General features: G+C 36.7%; 1 protein-coding gene across 1 annotated transcript in view; it reads left to right on the plus strand.

Annotated features, from left to right (window-relative positions):
• Nucleotides 1-25,124, plus strand: part of RANBP3L (RAN binding protein 3 like) — a 49,841-nt gene that overhangs the window by 23,097 nt on the left and 1,620 nt on the right. Inside the window, exons 2-12 of the mRNA XM_052659228.1 lie at nt 2,657-2,715; nt 3,422-3,461; nt 3,966-4,043; nt 9,018-9,089; nt 9,836-9,975; nt 14,629-14,732; nt 15,823-15,907; nt 18,587-18,689; nt 19,045-19,175; nt 20,988-21,108; nt 22,907-23,049. Coding sequence (XP_052515188.1) covers nt 2,657-2,715; nt 3,422-3,461; nt 3,966-4,043; nt 9,018-9,089; nt 9,836-9,975; nt 14,629-14,732; nt 15,823-15,907; nt 18,587-18,689; nt 19,045-19,175; nt 20,988-21,108; nt 22,907-23,049 — 1,076 coding nt within the window. The remainder of the gene's footprint in view (nt 1-2,656; nt 2,716-3,421; nt 3,462-3,965; nt 4,044-9,017; nt 9,090-9,835; nt 9,976-14,628; nt 14,733-15,822; nt 15,908-18,586; nt 18,690-19,044; nt 19,176-20,987; nt 21,109-22,906; nt 23,050-25,124) is intronic.

Here is a 25,124-nt window from a genome sequence, read left to right on the forward strand (position 1 = left end):
TCCCCATCTCATTTTCATTCTCTTTAACAGAAGACTGTATTTTAAACTTTTAATTATTCCATTTTCCTGAAAAAATCATGGATGTGAGAATAAGAAAGAGATAAAGAGCAATCTTGTCAGTTCTCTAGAATTTAGACTAGCCTCCTAGATTCCTTATTTCCTCTCCCTCACTCCCTTCCCCCTCTGAGCCATTTTCCACACAGCAGGAAGAGTGATCTTCAAAAACAAAATACATATCAGAGTGACTCACTCCCCCACTTAAAATCTCTTATTGGCTTTCTGTCTTTCTTGGAATAAAAACAAAACTCCTTGGCATAAATTGCAAGGCTTTTCAAAACTCCATTTTCATCTTCAGCCTCATCTTATACCATTGTCCTCTCTCTCTTGCCTTGCAAAGTGTCTTGGATATAGTCACTCCTCAACATATATTTGTTGAATAAGTGGATTAATGAACAAGTGATCAATGAACATATTAGAAAGAAAAAAGGATACAATTTAAAATATACCACTTTAAGGACCATGATCTTATTTTCAAGTTTTCCTATTGGATCAGGTTAGAAAATTGCTTTGAACCTAACAGCTTGATGAGTGTTTACTTTTAACTTTGTCTTTGGAGTCAAAGGCCTGCCTTGGGAGAGGGGAAGAGAATCTAGATGGGAGAGGAGATAACTAACCTCCTTTCTAACTAGTAGATAACTAACAGGTAACTTTCTAACAGGTAACTAACCTGCTTTCTAACTAATGAGCCGGACAGTGTTAGGGAGAGTAGATGGCTACAGTGAGGCTAATAACCCTTCAGCCAATGTGTATCTAGTTTTAAATATATATATATAATCAATAAATATTTGTTGATCTGATGAATAAAAATTGCCTTCCTACTTACCATATGCCCTCCAAACTACAAGTAACCCTGTATAATTTCCTACTTCATGCTGCCACTGAAGATCACTTCTACCTGTTTTTAGTTCTTTTTTTTTTTTCTTTTTGATAGAGGAAAAGTCAACTTGTTATTTGTTTAGAGTTAGGTCAAGTCATACTGCTTTAAAGATGGCTATCTTAAGTCCAGTTTAGAAGAGGCTCACTTAGTATTCCAGTTTATAAGTATTACACCACACATTCACAAAAACCATTTTCTTTCAAAGTCATTAGAGATCTCACTTCTTAAACCCAATGTAATGGCTGAAAAAGGAGCCTGTTCTAAGAAAGAAGGAAGAGTTGAGCTACAGTTTAATCTAGATGGCAATGCCAGTATGTTGTTGAGCATTTTCTGCTGTGGTTCACTTGGCTCCAAGGGCAGGCTGCACAGGAAGCACTTGTATAAAAAAGGTGAAGCTGATCTCGCTGGACTGAAAGAAGGTGCCCAAGTTCACAGGGGCCCAGGAGCTGGCAGTGGGTGGTCTGGCAGAGTTTTGACACACTATTATGGGATAAGATTGTGGGTAACTAGAGAGTCCCTTTCTGGCATCGAAAAGATATAATTATCTGGTAGTTCCTCAAAATTCTTCAGCTAGACTTCTATTTATTCAGCCAGTGATAGAAAATTACCTCAGCTTCTATACCAGGATAACACATCAGTAATGACTGCGGGAAGTCTAAAATGAGAAAAGTTCTGAGGTCATATTTGGGCTTATCCAGAAAGTCCAGTCATAAGTTAGCCTCTCAGCTGTGAGTTTTGGAATCAGGATTGATGTCACACCACATATTGAATATCCTCTCTTTCAGGCTTTTTTGGGTCTTGTCAAAATCTAAGTAATTATATCTAAAAATCCATTTGATTTTCACATAAGCTCATAAGAAAGTACTGTTATAATCTTTTTTTGGGAGGGGTGGGGGCAGGAAAAAACTAAAGGTACAGGCATATTGTTTCCAAAAGTGTATTGTCAGTTACAGGTGGAACTTATATTTGAACACACGCCTCCCTAACTCCAGAGCCCAAGCTTTTTACAACTATATAATCTTCCCTATGAATTTTATGGTACTGATATTTAATGCTGTCATCACTCATTTATGCCCTAGAGTGGATGAGTTCCTTTCTAGCATTACCTAAGATAGGAAAATATGAAAGACTAATAAGGTTGGAAGGGCTGAAGACAAATTACTTACTTTACAACACTGTTTAAAACTGATTCTTAGTCTAAATATTGAAAACATGACTTAGTATATATCTATTCTAGTTGAGGAAATGTGAATATTAATTCTGGATCATTTAAGTATATCTATACCATTTATATTTGAGATCCAACCCAAGTGGAAGTACTATTTTCAGATGTGATTTTTCATCCTTTGAAATTTTTTATTTAAAAAGTTTAAATAATTTTTTATTTTATTTTTTATTTTAAAAGTGTTAGTCACTGTGTCATGAGTTTCTAAATGCAGGTAATTATATTTTGTTTTCCTTAAACACTTAAAGGATGTTCTTTTAATGGAGTAATCTCTCTATTTGTGGAAACATATTACTTTCCCCAAGTATTTCTTTCCATAATTAGCTGTTAAAATCATTTGTAAATATGCCAATTAAACCATTCATATAAAACAGTTTGGAGTTTACCCAAAGGCAGGGAAAAATACAAAACCAAAATATCTTCAAGTATTTTTAGTTGGTGTTAGAAATGTAAGTGTGTTGTTCAATTTCTTGCATGTTCTTTTTCTTTTACAGAAAAATCTATCATTGCTCAACCAATATTTGTTTTTGAAAAGAGAGAACAAACTTTTAAGGTAAGGTCAAGTTACTTTTCTTTGTTTGATTTTTACTCTGACAAAAGAGACTGTATTTTGAGAAGCTAGCTGTACTAAATTATATCACTGCTGTATAAACTTATTCTTTTTCACATAGCAAGAGTTGTAACTCAGAATATTTACATAGTAGGGATTTACTGATAGCAATTTGGCTGAAATGGGAAGCCAGAGACCTTATCCTGAAACTATGGATAACATAATTTTTACCAAAATTATCTGTTTTTTTTTGTTTGTTTGTTTGTTTGTTTTTCGGAGTGACTGGGAAGGGGGAGGGACTGAAAGAGCTTAGAAAGAGTTAAGGCTCATGATGGGTCCTGACCACTGACCTAGCTTAAAATGGATATAAGTTCTAAACTGCAATATATGATTCAAAAGAAATCTTAAGGACTCCATTTGCTTTTTTCAGCCTCATACTAAAAGCACTTGCTTTGAGAGACATAAGTGTATTAGTAGCATTCTAACTTCAGCTTAACTAGTATTTTGTTGTTACTCATTATTGCTTATGGAGACAATTTACCCTGCTACCCCCAAAACTAAAGAAAAACCCAACCCCTACTGAGCCGCTTTTCCTAGCCTAGCTGAAAAGACCTGGCTTTTGAGAACTTCCTTATGAAGTGACAGGGTGGAAATGTGATTTGAAAATAGCAAACACTCAGCTCTCATTGGCAGCTTTGTTTCCTTCCAGAGACCTGCAGAAGACACCCTATGTGAAGCAGCAGAACGTGGTAATGATTTGTATCCTATATTTCAAAAGCAATCTTTTTATCAAGAAACAAGTAGGCAAAAACATTTGGCATGTGGCACAGAATATATAAAATCTAATCATTCTTTCTTGTTTTTAAGCACACAGATAGACTGGCCTTTGTTTTGAAAGATGACATATAGGTCCCTGAGAATATTATGTTAGCAATACTAACATATTGCCTATGACTCTCCACTGCTTGTCCTCCAACCTTCCAAAAACATTCTCTATACAATTTCAGAATTTGTATATAATTTTTTGTCAAAGCCACTTGTTTCTAACTGTTTCACAGTAGGATGATATGCCTGTCAGTTTATAACGACCAAGCTATTAACCCTAATATTTAAAACTGAGTTTCAGGAATTAACATGTTGTCAAACAATGATATATCTGGAGAAAAGGAAATTATATTTCTCCTCTCATATCATGGATTGGAACTAATTTGTTATTGCAATCAATTTTACCCTTCACATTGAATTTTTTACAGAATGCAATGAGTTTTCAAGAAAGCGTGCCAGGGCTTCATCTTTTACTTGGCATACTACAGATTCTCAGAACCAAGGAGGTAGGTATAGCCCGGGCTGTTGAGTGTTCACTGCTATATGTACTCTGAGTGTGATACTACTAGGAAATTTTCAGACAGGTAATGTTTAAAAATATACCCATTGGATGGTGTCTCTAATATATTGTTATGTGAAAACAGCAGTCTATAGAATACAGTGAGTTATTATTTAAAATTTAACTTATCAACATCGGAAAAAAGACCAAAAGGACATAAGCCACAATGTTAACAATGGTTATCTTAGATAAAATGGGATTACAAGTTATTTGAACACCCCCTCCCTTTGTGTTTTGCTGTGTTCCCAAAGTTTCTCCATTACAGAAACTAGCTACAGAATTAGCTTTACAGTTAGGGCAAACTGCTATTTCCTTCTAAGTAAGCATCTCCTTAAACAGATGTCTGCCTTTTAAAAAGACCCTTATGCTGTGTTTTGAATAAATCAGTAACGTAGTTTGCCTCTCTCCTACACTCCAAGCATTCTGGTGACTCCTCCGTTTATCCTCTTCTTGCCAAGCACCTGTTTATATGCATGTCTGTCTCCTCCACTGAGAGCTCCTTGAGGTCATCTTCATGCCTGACAGAGGGTCTCATACATGATGAGCATGCACATATTTACTGAATTGATATCATCCTCACCAGAGGCACACTATTTTTAATCAATAAAAATGCAAAGATTTTTCTAAACTGGTGACAAAGAAAATTTTCCAAAACAGCAAAAATCCAAATGAAAAGATAAGCAAAACCCTATTGACTTCAGTTTGCAATCTGTTTTTAGCATCATCCTTGTCCCAGAAGTGACTAACATTGTCATCCTTCACGGACCTCCCAGCCTTCCCTCTTTCTGGGCCAGATAATAAAGAACTTCTTAGAACCTCAAATCTGACACTGACTTTTCAAGATCCATTCTCATTCATAATAGGCTTTCTTTTTCAGCTACTGTTAAACACTGACATTTTAATGGCAAATAAAATAGGGGTCTTAGCAAAGTATGCATGGATGAATACCATCTGAATTCTAGCCCCACAAATCCACACAGTATATCTGTTTATTTTTGGTAGAAAATTGAAACTTGATAATGTTCTTTAGGATTTCATGTTTATGATAGCTTTCTTTTATATAATGCAGCTCTGTAAAATAACTTGCTTTATTTTTCTTATTATTGTCCATCTATATGGTTTATAATATTTGTAGTACTCAAATATATAATGATGCTTAGATTCTCATTTTAAATTTTATGCTTTAAATTTATATTCTAGAGTTTAGGATATCATTCCTTTTGAATTTTTCATTAATTAAAATATTACTTATTTTTATTTAAATTTGTAATGCTTTGCTAAGTAAAACTATTTTATCATAATAAAATATTTGAAATGATTGAAACATGTTCTATGTCAAGATTATGATTTTTTAAAATCTTTTTTTGAAAGTTTGCAGTTCAGAAGCATTAAGTATATTCACATTGTTGTAAAACCTATTTAAACTTTACATTTAAAAAAACCCACCCTTAGTAACAAATTCAAGTAGCACCTGAAGGTATAAAATGAAAAATTAAAGTCTCTTTGTCATTAGTTCCAAAAGAAATATGATTTGCAGTCTTGCATATTTTTGTTTTTACTGAACAACAAACTGCTTTTTCCAAGTTAAGCTTACCCACAAGAAATAGAAAATACAAACTATTCACTTTCTTTTAATGGATTCTACCCAGGAATCGCATGAAACTAATGAATTTATATTCTTATTAACAATGCCAAGTGTGACTGGGCATCAATGTCAGACACCTTTCAGATACAGTAGAGATAGGTCCTAGTTCAACAAGCCCCATCTATACCTGCCTGACAAGTTATAGACATTAACAGGAATAGGGGTTCTAATACCAGAGGATTTGTTTTGGTGTTATTTGTGCATAAAGCAAAGACATGACTTTAAATTATCTAGATAATTGCTTCAATTCATTTTCTAAAGATCAGATGCACATATGAAAAGGAATAAAATATTACCAAGCACCATCACCTTCTATGTTGTGCAGAATGTTGGTGGTGTTGGAAGGAGACAAATAGTACAATTAAATGGTTCATCCAGTGTTATTTTTCAATTATAAAGATCATGCATGTGTGTGTGTGCGCTCAGTCCCTCAGTTATGTCTGATTCTTCGTGACCCCATGGACTGTAGCCCCCCAGGCTCCTCTGTTCATTGGGATTTTTCAGGGAAGAATGCTGGAGTGGGTTGCCATTTCGTTCTCCAGGGGATCTTTCTAACCCAGGGATTAAACTCATGTCTCCTGGATCTCCTACACTGGTAGGCCGATTCTTTACTACTGAGCCACCTGGGAAGCAATAAAGATCATAAAAACCATGTAACTGAGCTTTGAATTAGAGAAGCAATTGCACCCCAACATATATAATGTTATAACACGTCAAAAAAGCAATTCTTATTCTTTTCTCATCTTCATTAATCCAGTTCTCAAAGGCTGCTCTCTTTGCAATTTGCCATCAAGAGGTGATCTCTTTGAGATTTGTAGTACAGGCGTACCTCGTTTTATTGAGCTTCACAGATATTACATTTTTTACAAATTGAAAGTTTGTGGCAACCACACCTCAAGCAAGTCTATAGCCTTCGTTTTCTAAAAGCATTTGCTCACCTTGTGTCTCTGTCACATTTTGGTAATTCTTGCAATATTTCAAAATTTTCAGTATTATTATACTTTTTATGGTGATCTGTGATTAGTGATCTTAGATGTTACTATTGTAATAGTAATTTGGCAGGGGTGGGCACTTTAAACTACTCTCACGTAAGATGGTAAATTTAATAAATGTGTATGTTCTGACTGCTCTGCCAGCTAGCCCCTTCCCCCATCTCTCTCACTGTCTTCAGGCCTCTCTATTCTATGAGATAAAACAATATTGAAATTAGGCCAATCAATAGCCTTACAGTGGCCTCTAAGTATTCAAGTGAAAGAAAGAGTTGCATGTCTCTCACTCCAGTACTCTTGCCTGGAGAATCCCATGGACGGAGGAGCCTGGAAGGCTGCGGTCCATGGGGTCGCTGAGGGTCGGACACGACTGAGCGACTTCACCTTCACTTTTCACTTTCATGCATTGGAGAAGGAAATGGCAACCCACTCCAGTGTTCTTGCCTGGAGAATCCCATGGACAGAGAAACCTGGCAAGCTATAGTCCATGGGGTCCCTAAGAGTGGACATGTCTGATCTACTGAGCATAGACAGAGACAGAACACATTTATTCTGCAGCCCATGGATCAAGGATTCATTTCGACTTTCAAGTCTAATTATTTAATAAGTACATTTTGTAAGCTTTTAGCTGCCATAGAGAATGATTCCTCTGATGGACCTGGACAAGTTCAGTTCAGTTCAGTTCAGTTGCTCAGTCGTGTCCAACTCTTTGTGACCCCATGAATCGCAGCACGCCAGGCCTCCCTGTCCATCACCAACTCCCGGAGTTCACTCAGACTCAGGTCCATCGAGTCCGTGATGCCATCCAGCCATCTCATCCTCGGTCATCCCCTTCGCCTCCTGCCCTCAATCCCTCCCAGCATCAGAGTCTTTTCCAATGAGTCAACTCTTCGCATGAGGTGGCCAAAGTACTGGAGCTTCAAAGCTTTGACCTGGACAAAGGCGCTTGAAAACCTGGAAAGGACTCACCATTCTCAACACCACTAAGAACATTTACAATTCATGGAAAGAGGTCAAAATATCAACATTAACAGGAATTTAAAAGAAGTTGATTACAGTCCTTACAGATGACTTTGAGGTGTTCGGGACTTTAGTGGAGGAAGTAACTGCAGATGTGGAAATAGAAAGAGAACTAGAATTAGAAGCGGAGCCTGAATATGTGACTGAATTGCTGCTATCTCAGGAGGAAACCTGACAGATGAGGATTTGCGTCTTATGGATGAGTAAAGAAAGTTACAGAATCTACTCCTGGTGGAAGTGCTGTAAAGCCTGTTGAAATGACAAGGGCTTTAGAATGTTACATAAACGTAATATTCATAAAGCAGGAGGGCTTGAGAGGATTGACTCTAATTTTGAAAGAAGTTCTGTGGGTAAAATGTTATCAACCAACACTGCATGCTACAGTGAAATCATTCATGAAAGGAAAAGTCAATTGATGATGAAAACTTCATTGTTATTTTAAGAAGCTGTCACAGCCACCCCAGCTTTCAGCAATCACCACCCAGATCAATCAGCAGCCATTGACATGGAAGCAAGACTCCACCAGCAGAAACATTATGACTTGCTGCAGGCTCAGATGATGTTTAGCATTTTTCAGTGACAAAGCATTTTTAAATGTAGGTATATTGTTTTTCATAGCAATTAAGTATTTAAATTAAATTACATATATTGCTATTGCACACTTAATAGACTGTGGTATAGTGTAAATGTAACTTTTATATGCACTGGGAAACCAATGAAGTCAGTGTGTGACTAAATTTACTGTGACAGTCACTTTATCACAGTGGTCTGGAACACAATCAGCAACATCTCTTTGGTATGCCTATAATTCTATTGCAGCCAAGACCACAGTCTTAACCCATCAGTTCACGTTGATAACCTAGCATAATGGTCATCTTTACTTCTCTCTTCAGGTATCATTAAAGAATGGAGAAGGGACAGAATTTATTAACAGTTTTGTAACGTTCTATAAGAAATATATATTAATGCACATAGATGGTTCACTATCAATTCAGATTTTATTATCTGTAGAATTTCTCTCGATACTAGATTTCATGATTCTGAAGAAAACTGTCTATTTCATTAGTGATTTAATTTTAACTTATTTTCTGAGAGTAAAAAGACTGTAGCAAAACTCATTTTGCTTTTACACTTTTTAGTAGAATCAGCGCTTGCATGATTAGTGCCAACAGCGACATCTACTGGTGAGTTCAGTACAATACTGTGAAAACAGTAGAAACCGACGTGTTCGTTCATAGGTTTAAAATTTTCTAAATATTTTTTACAGTGAAGAAAAACAATGTTTTTATGACATCAAACTCTGTGCAAAGGAATGCTGATCTGAACAGTGCGGAACAAGGTTTGTAGCTTCCTTTATTACGTGAAACAAAGAAATTTTATGTTTTACCATCCATGTATGTGCGTGCATGGTGGTAGGGTTGAGTGACAAAACATGAAGGAATATATTTAGTAAGCAAAGTCCCATGATCAAATTGAAAGTGAATGTAAATGTTGCTCTGTCGTGTCTGACTCTTTGCCACCCTATGGACTGTGGTCCATGGAATTCTCCAGGCCAGAATACTGGAGTGGGTAGCCTTTCCCTTCTCCAGGGGATCTTCCCAACCCAGGGATTGAACGCAGGTCTATTGGGTAAAAGCTGGGCAGGAAGACATTACTAAGCAACTCACCGGCTATTTTGACTTTGATTAGTTGACATTATGGGGAAGGAAATGGCAACCCACTCTGGTATTCTTGCCTGGAGAATCCCATGGACAGAGGAGCCTGGTGGGCTGCTGTCCATAGGGTCACACAGAGTCGGACACGACTGAAGTGACTTAGCATGTATACATGCATTGGAGAAGGAAATGGCAACCCACTCCAGTATTCTTGCCTGGAGAATCCCAGGGACAGGGGAGCCCGGTGGTCTGCTGTCTGTGGGTTTGCAAGAGTCGGACACAACTAAAGCAACTTAGCAGCAGCAGTGGCAGTTGACATTAACCCTTCATTTAATCATGACTTTAGAAAGTAAGCATTAAATTAGTAAGAAATTGAGAGGAAAATTATTTCACTAAAGATATATTGACCCTTTAATTCTGTTCTTTTAAGGTCCCGTGAAACATTCTGAGCTTGTACTAAGACCTGCTATTTTGCAGCCACCTCAAGCTCAAGGGTATATAAAAGTGAGAAAATCATTTGGATACAATGTGTTGGAATCCTGTAAGGTTAAAGAAAAAAACAAAAGTAAGGTAAGAAAACCTCCCACAGTAGGACTGATCTCAATTTCCCATCCTTCTTTTGATAGATTGTTGTGGGTCCCCACATCCAGAATTTGGGGCTACCTCATGCTGAAGCAGCTACCAGGCTGGAAAAAAAGCTGGACAAGATAGCAAAGAGCCCTCAGTGACTGTACTAAACTTGTCCTCCTAAATTGGAGGGTTGTTCCCAGGAGCAAGTCTTGCGGTCTCTCCTAAGCTGTAAAGCTGAGTTCTGTGTGGTGGGGACCCTTGGGGTCTTGATCTGGTGCACTGACCCTACATGAGAATGGGGGGCAGTGAGGTGTCAGGCTAGACCTAGACCTAGACCTAGCTAGATAGCATATTCAAAAGCAGAGACATTACTTTGCCAACAAAGGTCCATCTAGTCAAGGCTATGGTTTTTCCAGTGGTCATGTATGGATGTGAGAGTTGGACTGTGAAGAAAGCTGAGCAGTGAAAAATTGATGCTTTTCAACTGTGGTGTTGGAGAAAACTCTGTGAGTCCTTTGGACTGCAAGGAGGTCCAACCAGTCCATTCTAGAGGAGATCAGTCCTGGGTGTTCACTGGAAGAACTGATGCTAAAGCTGAAACTCCAGTACTTTGGCCACCTCATGCGAAGAGTTGACTCATTGGAAAAGACTCTGATGCTGGGAGGAATTAGGGGCAGGAGGAGAAGGGGATGACAGAGGATGAGATGGCTGGATGGCATCACCGACTCGATGGATGTGAGCTTGAGTGAACTCCGGGAGTTGGTGATGGACAGGGAGGCTTGGTGTGCTATGATTCATGGGGTCGCAAAGAGTCGGACACTACTGAGCAACTGACCTGAACCGAACTGAGGTGTCAGGGGCCAGAAGTCAGAAACCATTAAAACGGAAAAGGATTTTTTTTTTTGTATCCCCAACTGGTAGACTTGCTGGTGTGGCCTTGCCAGTTTAGCTCATACCATGGATCCACTCCAGCCCATCTTCACGGATAACAGGAGCAAGGAACTTTCTCCACAGTATAACTGGGAGATCTTGGGAAGCTCCTGGAGACAGAAACCAATTTATTTTCCAACTGAATCGCTCCTCGTGGGTCTTTCCAAGGAGATACTCATTTTACTAACATCATACAGATAAGGGTATGGGGATATTCTGTTGCTATAGTTCTGTGTCTTCCAGAAGCAGATACTTAAGAGGAAGGGGATGCCAGATCGATAGATTGGAATTTGAGTTATTCCACCTGTCAGTTGTTTCCAGCTAAACTATTGAGGGTTGATCAAGTTTGGTTTTGTTTTCCTGGACTGAACATGAGAAGAGTGTTCTCATTTTAACCTGGAAGTGTTAAAATACCAATCATTTAGTCAAGTCATTGAAAAAAATCAGATCAGTACTAATTCTACTTCTACCACTATCTACTGTGTTTACATTCTTAGACAAAGCTCCCAACCTTCTGTTTTTCATCAGTGAAGTGAGGGAATTGAATCTGGTCAGCATTTGCGAACATTTTTATATTTCCAGTTCTTTTAATTTGTAAGCTATGATTTCATGAGACTCATTGTGAATTTTAAAAATCATTTCACCTATGGACACCTTATCTTTGACAAAGGAGGCAAGAATATACAATGGAGAAAAGATAATCTCTTTAACAAGTGGTACTGGGAAAACTGGTCAACCACTTGTAAAAGAATGAAACTAGAACACTTTCTAACACCATACACAAAAATAAACTCAAAATGGATTAAAGATCTAAACATAAGGCCAGAAACTATAAAACTCCTACAGGAAAACAGGCAAAACACTCTCTGACATAAATCACAGCAGGATCCTCTATGACCCACCTCCCAGAATATTGGAAATAAAAGCAAAAATAAACAAATGGGACCTAATTAAAATTAAAAGCTTTTGCACAATGAAGGAAACTATAAGCAAAGTGAAAAGACAGCCTTCAGAATGGGAGAAAATGATAACAAATGAAGCAACTGACAAAGAATTAATCTCAAAAATACACAAGCAGCTCCTACAGCTCAATTCCAGAAAAATAAATGACCCAATCAAAAAAGTGGGCCAAAGAACTAAACAGATAGTTCTTCAAAGAAGACATACAGATGACTAACAAACACATGAAAAGATGCTCAACATCACTCATTATCAGAGAAATTCAAATCAAAACCACATGAGGTACCATCTTACGTGGGTCAGAATGGCTGCTATCCAAAAATGTACAAACAATAAATGCTGGAGAGGGTGTGGAGAAAAGGGAACCCTCTTACACTGTTGGTGGGAATGCAAACTAGTACAGCCACTATGGAGAACAGTGTGGAGATTCCTTAAAAAACTGGAAATACAACTGCCATATGACCCAGCAATCCCACTGCTGGGCATACACACTGAGGAAACCAGAATTGAAAGAGATACGTGTACCCCAATGTTCATCACAGCACTGTTTATAATAGCCAGGACATGGAAGCAACCTAGATGTCCATCAGCAGACAAATGGATAAGAAAGCTGTGGTACATACACACAATGGAATATTACTCAGCCATTAAAAAGAATATATTTGAATCAGTTCTAATGAGGTGGACGAAACTGGAGCCTATTATACAGAGGGAAGTAAGCCAGAAAGAAAAACACCAATAAAGTATACTAACACATATATATGAAATTTAGAAAGATGGTAACGATAACCCTATATGTGAGACAGCAAAAGAGACACAGATGTAAAGAATAGTCTTTTGGACTCTGTGAGAGAAGGCAAGGGTGGGATGATCTGAAAGAATAGCACTGAAACATATATATTATCAAGTGTGAAACAGATCACCAGTCCAGGTTTGATGCATGAGACAGGGTGCTCAGGGCTGGTGCACTGGGATGACCCAGAGGATAGGATGGGGAGGGAGGTGGGAGAGAAGTTCAGGTCTGTAAACCCATGGCTGATTCATGTCAATGTATGGCAAAAACCACTACAATACTGTAATTAGCCTCCAATTAAAATAAATTATTAATAAAAAATAAAAATAAAAATCATTTCATCATTTATGTTATATATGTGATTTTAAGTTAAAATATTAAAAAATTTCAAATCAGTATATTATTATTTTCATATAAGTATAATAATCACCATATTATATAAATTATTTACCTATTTTAAAAGTGATACATGTTGTTTAATTTGTTTTAAAGTGTATAAGAAAAACTATGATATGTTGACTAATTTCTGAAATGTTATATTGCATTTGATTTCAGAATAGCATGTTCTATAAATTATAGACAAAAATTTTTACTTACACATTATATCAAAAGCTGATTAATATTTATTCCTTGGGATGATTTTTTAAGATCTTGCATTACATGGTTTTAAAATAAAATTTATTAATATATTTCCTGTGTTTTCTTCCTCAGTAATAAAACATAAGAGAAATTTCTAGACTATCATTTGCAAAAATTTCTTCTCAAATAACTTATTAAGGGCATGAATAGAATTTATTCCTAATTGGTGAAAAGTCTAACTGGATATGCCCATCATTGAATTTTCTCTGTTTAATAATGATTTTTGAAGATCTAAAGGTAAGCTATGTATAAGACACTATGTCAGAATTCTGACACAACGATATAATGTATAGATACAGTGAAAATGATCTCCAGGTAAATTTTAGAGAATCCTTATTTTTATGTTCCTTTTAAATTTGTATATCAAAATTAGAGCAATTTTCTTTCATTCTGTCATTAATCAGTGGTTACTTGTTGTAGATAACAAATTCCTAATAAACTATTCCAAGCAACCTAAAGAGTTTAAAACTACCATTTTGGTTGACAGATAAATCATCTGAGTGACGGAGTCATAAGCATGTACTTTGCTCTTTGCTAACTGATGACGCATACTCTCTTGACACACATTGCTCAGCTCTCAAATTCTGTTATATATGGAAAACTACTCAAAATTATTTTTGATTGATATAAAATTAAAGTGGAAACAACCCTATTTAAAGACTAGACGTCCTTGCAACATCTTTGAAAATTCCTGGTGGAGGAAGGGATATGTCCACAAACATTGAGGACACCAGAGCAGATAACTGGGTTCCTTCCAGTTCTAAAACTGCACACTCTTCCATTTACACATTAATGCAGATAAGCTGCATATGTATATACACAGCAGATGGAAAAACTGATTAAATTACCAAAAGTTTCTAGAGGAAGAGATGGAATTTCCCCTCACATTGGGTGGCAATGACGGTGAAGCTCTTAGGGGTTTCCACGGGCTAAATAGTCCTGAAATACATATTTACTAGTCCAGAAATGAGATTTAAGTCCACTGTCTAAAAAAGGTAAAAGTAACAAAAGAAGGTGGGATTTCCGAATGCTAATGCACAATCCTTGGTTTTAGGTAGACCAGTGTTGGAATGTCAGCCCCCTTCTGATTGCCCAGTTCTGGTCGTTATTTAAGCTTATTAGGTCAGTCTGAAGTGTGAATAATAGAAGTACAAAGTGTAGAGAGTTGTTTTGAGGAGTATATGAGATAGTGTATAGAAAATGTTTAGGACTGTACTTGAACATAATAAGTTTTCTATTCATTTAACTATAGCTATTGTTTCTTTGTCTAATGCTCTTATATATAGTAAGGGAGTTTAAATGAACTTTTTGATGGACTTATTTCCTTTCAGATTTATGAGGGGAACTCTTATTTGCTAAGTGAAAACTTACCAAGTGCCAGAATTTCAATCCAGGTGTCTACTAATCAGAATGCTTTAGATACTACATCACCACGGTAAGTTAACAACGAGAAAACAGAAATGTTCTTTCATTTTCTTTCTTTTGTCAATAAAATTATTTATGGAAAATAATTTTCTGACACTGTACAGACAAATTGCTAAGATTTCTGCTTGAGAGGAGATTTTATAAAATACAAGTTGAAAATGCTTTTAAAAATGTCTCTAATATTTATATATTATCATCCTGGTATTGGATTGTCCCTACTGTTTCATTGACTTGGGTAAGAATGTTTCAATTAGGTAGAGCTAAACTTTTTATTTAGTTAGGCATTAAATATCTGGCTACTCAATTAGCCTTTCCTCCTCTTCCCCTGGTATTTTCTCTTTCCCTCTTTTAAATTATTTCTGGCATTATTATGTATTAACATAAATTGGACAGACAACAAAGAAAGCAGTAGAAATATGCAAAGTGAAAGTGAATATTTATTAGCATTGCCAGTGATGGGGGCATGTTTGATCTGAGAGAGGAATGCAACTAGCTGTGGACATACTGGTCTCATGATCGGAGCCCATACAGGTACCTCAGCACTTACCTACTGTACACGCTGTGGATGCACTAGGGATCCTGAAGCATGTCTGCCAACAGAGGGCTGCATGTCTTCGGGTCTGTCGTTATGCAAAACACTTTAAACATTCAAGTTTCTCAGAGGTAAAAATTAAACTAAACCACTGCACACTCAAGTGTAACTGAGAAGAGAGATTGGCTTTGCTGTTGCCCTTAGATCTTGCATCACTAAAAGCACTGGCCAGTTGGGGAAGAGGAAAGTGGAGACTGGAGACCAGAGAGTCAGTGCTGGCCAAGCACAAAGATAACGACTGGGCAGCTCCCTGGCTGATCACAAAGCCTCTCTGCACTGGTCTTGGCCAGTGTTGTAACAGCTGTCAGATATTTTGACTTTCATCATCAGAAGCACCTATCTCGTTTTTTCCTTCATTTCTCTTTAACTTCAGATAAACAAAAGTTAGAAGATGTTTTTATGCTTTACATAAATCTATTAAATCATCTGATTATTTCATGAAGGTTTAGTATGGCTATATCCATTGCTACTACATTTAAAATAGCAAATGCTTATTTGTTTTCCATAGATGTCAACCAAATGAAGATAAATATTCTATGAAAAGCTGCAGTTCTGATTTTGTTTTTGGAGAAAACATGGTAGAAAGAGTTTTGGTAAGATTTTGGCAAATGTTTCTATTACTGTATAGAGAGCTGTCACTTCTAATTTCTAAAGCCAAATTAATTAACACAATGTTAAACTGGAGCATACTTTTTAACTACTGAGTTCAAAGGCACATTTTCCTATCTTTAACTAGAAAGATTCTCCTGGGAAGCAAGTTCTAGTTGTTAGAATAATAGACAAGAGCCCACAGAGGAAAGGAATTGTCTAATTATAACATTATTACTGATAAGAAATATTAAATATTTATTTGATTTGCATTGAATCAAAGGTACCCAAGGAAATCCTAGAATTATCTGCAATAGTTAGGTAAGCTCAATTGGTCATGATATTTTAATATAGTTTTTCAATAGCATTTTCATAACAAGATAAATTTAAAATTATTTGCATTTTTTCTCATTAATCACAACATTCCCCTTCAAGTTGTTACACTGACATATTTTTTTCTTGCTAGCTGTAGGAGGGAGTCATAGTATTTTACTTGCCTATGGGAATATATTTGCCAAGTGGAACCACCTGACTATTATTGCCATCTTCCTTAAGCATCCTCCTACATGGGGCATCCCATATGGTAAAGAGTCCACTTGCCAATGCGGGAGACATGAGTTTGATCCCTGGGACAGGAAGATCCCCTGGAGGAGGAAATGGCAACCTACTCCAGTATTCTTGCCTGGAAATTTCCAAGGACAGAGGAGCCTGGCAGGGTACAGTACATGGGGTCAGCAGTCTGACAGCAGAGTCAGACATGACTGAGCGACTAAACAACAGTCCTCCTGTGTGAGGCGCTGCTGCTCTGTCCTCCACAGGGTATGTTTCTAAAACAGAGCGTGATCTACAGTGGGGAATTATATAGTCAAATGGAAGCTGTGGAGCAAGTATGCCCATGGTTTTACTTGGCCCAACACATCTTAATACTCTTTGCACTTTCATCTAGACCAGAATCTTAGCTAAGATAAGACAAGGATGCTATCTTGTCTTAGGGCTATTAGCTACATGAAGAATCCCATGGAAGATGCACAGATTTTAAAACCTGTGCTATGATTCAGAATAACAAAAGGACCAACTCATGAGGTCTGTTTATTCCAAGATTTTAATCAAACCAGTCACTTTTAAGATCTCGCTTATTCTACACCTGCCTCAGGCTCAACCCCAATTAGCAATGCCTTTCTGTCGCTCCCAAGATGAAGGTTGGCTCCAGCAATCCTAGAGCTGTTGACCCACATCTTTGGATTTGAACCAGAATGGACCAACTTCCAAAGCGAAGTTGCAGGCAGTATATTTAAGCACATTTACTCTAGATTAGTCATAGCTTCTGTAAGATGTCACAGACATAAATACAATACTCTTCAAACCTCATGGGATCAACTTTAATATTTGACTCACTTAACACATGGTTAACACACTGACTGTGTTTTTATGATACATAAACATTGGCACTGGTCTCAAGTTTGGTGGCATATTACAATCACCTGGTGAGCCTTCAGAGGACTTTTTATGCCTGGTCATCTCCCCAAACTGATTAGATCAGGATCTCTATGTGTGAGGTCAGATGTCAGGTGATTTGAACATACAGCCAGGATTGAAAACCACCCGGTTACACAAAGCTAAATAAGACTTTGTCCTCTAGAGTTGTCTACAGTCTAGAATGGAGAGAGAGGCATGAGGAGGTAGGTACCTGTGTGCATTTCCTATGAGGACTTCAAGACTGACTTACAAAGGAACCTGAGCTTCCTGTCTTCTTAAATGGATAACATTCTAGGATGGCAGGAGCTATAAGAGATCACCTGTGTTTGTCCTTTAGTTAATTCCGTAATCCTGTGGCCCTATGATTTGAAGGCCATGATGCCTCCTGATTTGTTTGCTGGTTATGTGCTTTTAGAGTGAGTCATCAGACTTTCTGTGCTTTAGTTTCTGTTTTCTTAAAATGGAAATAATTTATACCCATCTCTACCAATTTTAACAGATTATCCTGAGGCCCAGTTAAATAAAATGAAAGAATCTTGAATTCATAAGGGAAGAGATATAAAACTAAGCTCTGAAGTATCCTTCAATTTTCCCTGTTCTGCAGGGAGCTATACAAGCACTGTGTGGGAGGTTGTGAATGTCCTGGCAATTACTTGGTCTTTTTTTCACACAGGTGTCAATTACAGCACATGTGCAAAAGCCCCAGGTGTGCAGCCTTAAAAGCCATTGCTGTGTCAGAGGATAAGTTAGGATTCATTCTGTGATGATGATCTGATGACACAGCTAGTAGGTTCTTTGGACAACGTTCTAATTTTTTATATTAAATGGATAGAAAGAATGGACTGTTGGGAATACTGAAATAATTTGAAAAAGTGACATCAGTTGCACTTCCTTCAAGGCATCAGGTTGTTGTAGTGGTAGGTTGGAACAGCTGCCACCTCTTTGTGGGTCTCTGAAAGGTTTCCCATTGTCCCTGGAACTAGATGCCACCTGAAGTAGGCTGGTAGTAACTAGATTGTTTCCTTAGATCAGAACCAAGGTTTTCTAATAATGGGGAGGAGTTCCCGTTCAGCACAAGAGGATCCCAAAACAAAAACAGAGCTGTTGGGTTTGTTTGCCACATTGAGACAGAAGAACAAAAGTATCTCTTGGGTTACTGCAAATATATGGAGATAAAATTAAGCAAGACATCTTTTTCTTCTACCTAGGGTACTCAAAAACTCACTCAGCCTCAACTCGAAAGTGATTCATACATCAAGGAAAAACCATTCAAATTCACTCTAAAAATTCCTATCAACTCTCCAAACTCAAGTAAGAATTATTTCATTTGCAAAACATTTCATTCAGCTAGTATATTTCCTGTTTTTCCATGTCATTTGTTTAATAACTGTAAAATACAGAAAGCAAAATCCATTGTTTAAAATTTTTGGTGAAGATTAAAGCATATAAATTTGGTTACATGATATGAAAGCCTTCATAATTTTTGGACTTCATGATATGGGGGATCATTAAAGAGATATGCCTAAAGATGAGCAGTTTGATTTTTTGGAAACACTCATTGATATAAAAAGCTAAGCAGATGTGCATGTTAACAGGGGCAAAAAATAAAATTCACAATGGATAAAATGGGACATTTTACGTGTTCTTTCCCTCTATTTTCTCTTAGGAACAGACACTATTGAAAATATATCCCTAATTGAATCAGCTACTGCTTTCTCTTTTAAACCATCACCAAAATGTTTGCTGGAGAAAATTGATGTTATAACAGGGGAGGAGGCAGAACACAATGTGTTAGAGGTCTGTATATTGTGTATTGCTCTTTCTGGAATAAAGTTACCCTCAACAGAGACATCTTTAAAGATAAAGGCAGAAGTATAGTTTTCATAAAGACCTGGCTGTTTAAATTAAAATGTTTGAGGCTTTCAAATATTAAACCAACATTTTGTTGTATTCTTACATTTGTGTGTGTGATTTGCAGGAAAACGGATTACTGGTTTCACATTCATATTAGTCCCTTAGAAAGAAGACGGCCAAGGACCCAGTCTTAAAGTAACTCCAGACCTATATTTTATACTCTTCTTGTTAGCTTTATTATCAGTTATTATCATATGGTTTAAAATTCTATTTACACTGAAAGTTAAAAATGCAGAAAGATAAACTGATTTCAGTTCAAGATAATAAAAATTTTCTTTCTCCTTTAAAAGCTCTTTTTTTAAATTGAAGTAAAGTTGATTTACGATGTTGAGGTAATTTCTGCTGTATAGAAAAGTGACTTATACATATATACACTCTCTTTTTTATATTCTTTTCTATTATGGTTTATCTCAGGATATTGACTATAGTTCTTTCTGTGCTATATAGTAGGAACTTGTTTATCCTAAAAGTTCTTTTAAGTAAGTTTTGAATTGCACATGAATCAAGAATTTCAAAGATGTGGTATATAGTATCAAACACAGGAGATGGCAATGGCAATCCATGCCGGTACTCTTACCTGGAGAATCCCATTGATGGAGGAGCCTGGTAGGCTGCAGTCCAGGGGGTTGCTAAGAGTCAGACACAACTGAGCGACTTTACTTTCACTTTTCACTTTCATGGATTGGAGAAGGAAATGGCAACCCACTCCAGTGTTCTTGCTGGGAGAATCCCAGGGACGGGGGAGCCTGGAGCCATCTATGGGTTGCACAGAGTTGGATACGACTGAAGCGACTTAGTAGCAGCAGCATAGGATTTGAACGATGAGTGGTGTAGCTATCAGTCTCGGCATATGAAATGTAATTACTACACCTCAATCATGTTCAACAAAGCACAGATTTCCCTTAGGCTTTCTCCATCTGCTTTACCCCAAACTCTCTTCATTCCTGTTTTCTTCTCCCTTGATCCACTGATACATTTACTGTACGGTGTATCTCACAGCATAACTCTCAGATCAGATTAATCCTAGATTCACTGAAGTAGTCACTAGGGGTGAGGCCCTGACGTGTTATATTTTTAACAAGTCATCTAGGGAATTCTTGTACGCAGTAGTATTTGAGAGCCACTGGTTAAGCATTAAATTATAGTATGGTACTCTGTGGTATCACATCCTAGTTCTGATGCTATATTTATTAAAATTTTTAAAGCACACAAATAGTTCCATGATTTCTTAATTTTCAGATAAATTACCTGATTCAAATAACACTATTTAAAAGTTGGTATACGTAGATAAGTCATTAAGTGAAAAAGCAAGATGCAGACCTATGTATTCTACCATTTATAGAAAAAAAACAGGAAAATATATACATATTGACATGTATATACATACACATATCTCTAGAAGGACAAACAAAATATTTAGCAACAGTGATCAACTGTTGTAGGGGGTGAAAATTGGTAGATGGGAACAAGTATCGGTGGAGCTACTTTTCACTTTGTACATCTTTTTGCTTTTTAATGTTTGAACTATTCAAAAATTGTATTGTTTTAGAAACTAAATAAAATTTTAAAGCTGGTTTAGAAATCATTAACAAAGGCTATTCTGATAAGATATCAGACAAAAGTGTTATAGCATAGGAAAGAAATCACTTTGAAAAATGTTTCACATTTTGACATTAAAAAAAAAATTTCCTTTAGATCAACTGCAAGCTTTTTATATTCAACAAAACAACACAGTCCTGGACTGAAAGGGGCAGAGGAGCTTTGAGACTGAATGACACAGCAAGCAGTGATTGCGGAACATTCCAGTCAAGATTAAGTAAGGAATCATTTTGTAAAGCAAGTCACTAATTTTCAGGGAAGATTTTCCAATATAGATACACATCATTTTCTGCAGGTGTGTTATGTGTCAATAGAGTAGACTGCTGAACACATTATTTTTAAGGTACTATAAGAGCTTCCTGTTTAAAGTAGGCTCTGACGTCAGACCACACAGGTTCCAGGTCTGGCTCCATCACTAACTAATGACCTTGGATAAATTACTTAATCTCCTTCTACTCTAGTTGCATCTGTTACAAATGCAGATAACAGAAGTCCATGAATTAGTGAGTGTGAGAATTCAGTGAGAAAATGCACATAAAGCACCTTTGACCAGCCCAGCACACACCTAAATAGTGATCTCATTGTTATTTAAAGGAATAGGACGGATTTAGTTTTGAAGTGGAATAGTTTTTCTAAAGAGAGTATTTGTCCTGTAATTTATTCTTGGCATTCTAAGTGCAGAATGTGGGTTGGGATGAAAGGTCAATTTCCAAGTAAATAAAGGTGTGTGGTTATCGAATCCTGTAGGCAGAGTGTTGGTCAGAATCTGGTCAGCCAAACTGCAAGGTTGAGGAGGTTTCTGGCATCCAGGAGACACACTGGGCATTGTTCAGAGGTCCAAACTGAAAGTGAGCACAGGCGGAGATCTGGGCAGGGAGGGTTTACTGGTCAATATTAAACAGTCAAAGCTTAGCTGGTAAATGGATATTTGTTGAGTTTCAGATATCAAGCTCAAGAAGGGAGTAAGGAATAGAATTTAGACTAAGAGAGTAGGATCATGGGGAAACGGGTTTCTAAATGACCTAAGTATAATTCCCAAGGCAGGTATTAGTTATTTTCTACTCTGGTTTAATTTCTCTCTTTCTACTACCTGCCAAAAACAACTTAAAAAAAAAAAAACTATACAGGTAATACATGTCCATTACAGAAGTCAGAAAACAGACTGACAAAAAGAAAAAAAAAAATTAAATTACTCATAGGCGGCCTGTCTTCCTGTAGTAGCTAGCCTCTGTTAACAAAACATATTCTTAAAGACTTTGTATACAATGAATGTGGGGCTCCCTGGGTAGCTCAAACAGTAAAAAAAAATCTGCCTGCAATGCAGGGGACCTGGGTTTGATCCCTGGGTTGGGAAGATCCTCTGGAGAAGGGCATGGCAATCCACTCCAGTATTTTTGCCTGGAGAATTCCAGGGACAGAGGAGCCTGGCGGGCTACAGTCCATGGAATCGCAAAGAGTTAGTCACAACTGAGTGACTAACACTACTATTAATGTATACAAAACATTGAAAAATTTGTGATACATGGTGTTTATATTCCTCCCTAATCTGTTTTTTTCTTTTGTATAGTATACCATGGTCATCTTTCCACATTAATAATTACCTTTTTTCAGTATTCTTAATGAGGTCATAATATCTTCAGTAGCTGTACCATCATTTAAGTAATTTCATTTTTTGAATGCTTCAAGTTTTTGTTTCAGTTTTCTCCATTGTGAGTAATTCTTGGGTAAATATTCTCGCCATTAGATCCTCAATGGAATTTAAAATTTAACCATTTAAAAATATTACAGTGAAAGAATATAGTATTTTTAGCACTTAAGCTAAAGAGTCCTCCAACAAAATAAAGCTCAGTTTGGAAACCAAATTATAATCTAGTCAATTAAATTGCAATTTAGTAGTGAAAAAAAGAGTCTGAAAAACAACTACCAGATTTATTTGCTTTCATAATGGCAAATTCCTCTGAAAGGCTAAGGAATCAACTGTTCTAAAGCCTGATAAATTCACCTTCCTATTTTAGTTATGCGCAATCAAGGCAGCCTGAGGCTGATTCTCAACAGCAAACTCTGGGCTCAGATGGAGATTCAAAGAGCAAATCACAAAAATTTACAAATAACAGCTACCGATTTAGAAGACTATAACGTCAAAGTGTTTTTAATTCAGGTAAGTGACAAATTTCAGTGATAGAGGATTATCCTACTATATTTATAGACTTCTGCAGTCACTAATTTTTTTTTCCATTTTATTGTATTAACCTGTACCGCTGGCAAAAAATCAGCCATTTATTATGGTTGTTTATAGTCTAATCAGTTAAATTCAGTTCAGTTCAGTTGCTCAGTCGTGTCCGACTCTTTGCGACCCCATACACTGTAGCACGCCAGTATATACCAGACCTAAATTTGATATGAAGTTTAGAGATTAACACCAATTTAAAGTAGTCAATTGGTACTATTCTTAAGAGAGCTGTATTGGTATATGCTGTCAAATGTCTCCATTTTTCTTTACCGTTAAAATTACGTCAGCAGTCTTACTAAATTACCAGAGATACTACTGTCAGGATTGGCTCCTAGGAGGCCAGCACAATCCACACCCCGATGTTTACACTGTGTGCTGAAATTGAAGCTTTGAGATCACTGGAAAGGAACCCGTGAGAAATGGAAAAACACAGGGCTAGCAAGTTCAAAGAACCAGTCCAATAGCAATTTCCCATTCCGGACTTGAGTCAATCTCCAAGGTAACAGGTTCGCAACAGTTTTAGCTATTCTGGCAGCAGGAATGCTTGACCTCAAATATAAGATCCAGGCAAAAGAGACAAAGCTGACATGAGTCAGGTGAGAAAAAAGGCTGGATAACCCCACATGCTGAGGATCAGGAGATGTGAGAAGTCCGAGTATCCAAGTGACTCAGGTAGAAGAAGATAATATAAGTAAACTGGTTTTCACATAATAACGGTAAAAAAAAGTTGGCAAGAGGCCACTGGTGAAAAATCAAAGATTTTAGTGCACTGTTAGGCATAAGTGATGTTGAGTATTAAAATATTATAGTAAAATGCCTAAACCCTGTTTACCATTCAGGCAGAAAATATTGGCTACTCTGCTAGACCAGATGCCCCTGGCTTTGAGTGGGTAAAGCACCCTGCCTGAGACCAAGTCTGATATTGAGACTATGAGTAGATTAGATTAAACTATGACTAGATTCTGCTGCTCAATATCTGGCTCATTCTGACTTTTTAAACTGTAGGGTAATTTTTAGATATTAGCAAACAAAATGTAATAAAAATCACCCAAAATTCCACTTCTAGAGATGGTCACTATTAACATTTTGGTCTTATATTTTAGTTTTATAATATATATTTATATTATAATATATATATGTGTGGGTATGTTTATATATGTGCGTACCATATTGTACATACTGTATGACTTTCAGACAAGTAATTTAGCCTTCCTCAACCTGATTTTACTCATCTGCCAATGGAAGACAATAATAATGTACTTAATAAACTGATGGAGAAGATTAAATAGCTAACATTTGATTGTGAAATACACATATGTAACCTTTTCACTTATCAATGAAAATGAGTGTTTTCTGTTATTAAATTGTAGCCCATTCTTCAAGAATTCTTTTATAGGTGAAAATAATTTGTTCTATTATATACCATAATTATTTCCACTAATTCCATTTTGTTAAATACTTAGGTAATTCAATGTGTTCATTATTATAAATTCTGCAAAGAATCCTCTATGTACATACATGTTATTTTTCTTGGGAAAAGGTTTTGACTGTCCTGACAAATTTATCTCTATAAGACTGAACCAATTTTCATTCTCACTAGCATTTTCTTATGGTACTTCCTGGAAATTTTTTTTAGGCTTTGGAAATCTGTTGTTCAAAAAGTATATATCATTGTGTTTTTACTTCTTGTTCTGAATTTCTTGAATGAAAATACATGAATGAATTTGGCAATATGCATATATATGTATATATACTCTCTACACCAGTGAAAGACATATTTAAATTTTAATGTAAAAAAAAAATCAAGGCAGCAGAACAGTATTTATGTTTTAATTACAAATACTCTCTCAATATTTTTTGTTAATTAACTTACTGAAGAAAAATTATACCTTTGACTTCCCTTGTGGCTCAGCTGGTAAAGAAGCCACCTGCAGTGCAGCAGACCTGGGTACGATCCCTGGGTTGGGAAGATGCCCTGGAGAAGGGAAAGGCTACCCACTCCA

The sequence above is a fragment of the Budorcas taxicolor genome, chromosome 20 (assembly GCF_023091745.1).
Source record: "Budorcas taxicolor isolate Tak-1 chromosome 20, Takin1.1, whole genome shotgun sequence".
Classification (NCBI taxonomy): domain Eukaryota; kingdom Metazoa; phylum Chordata; class Mammalia; order Artiodactyla; family Bovidae; genus Budorcas; species Budorcas taxicolor.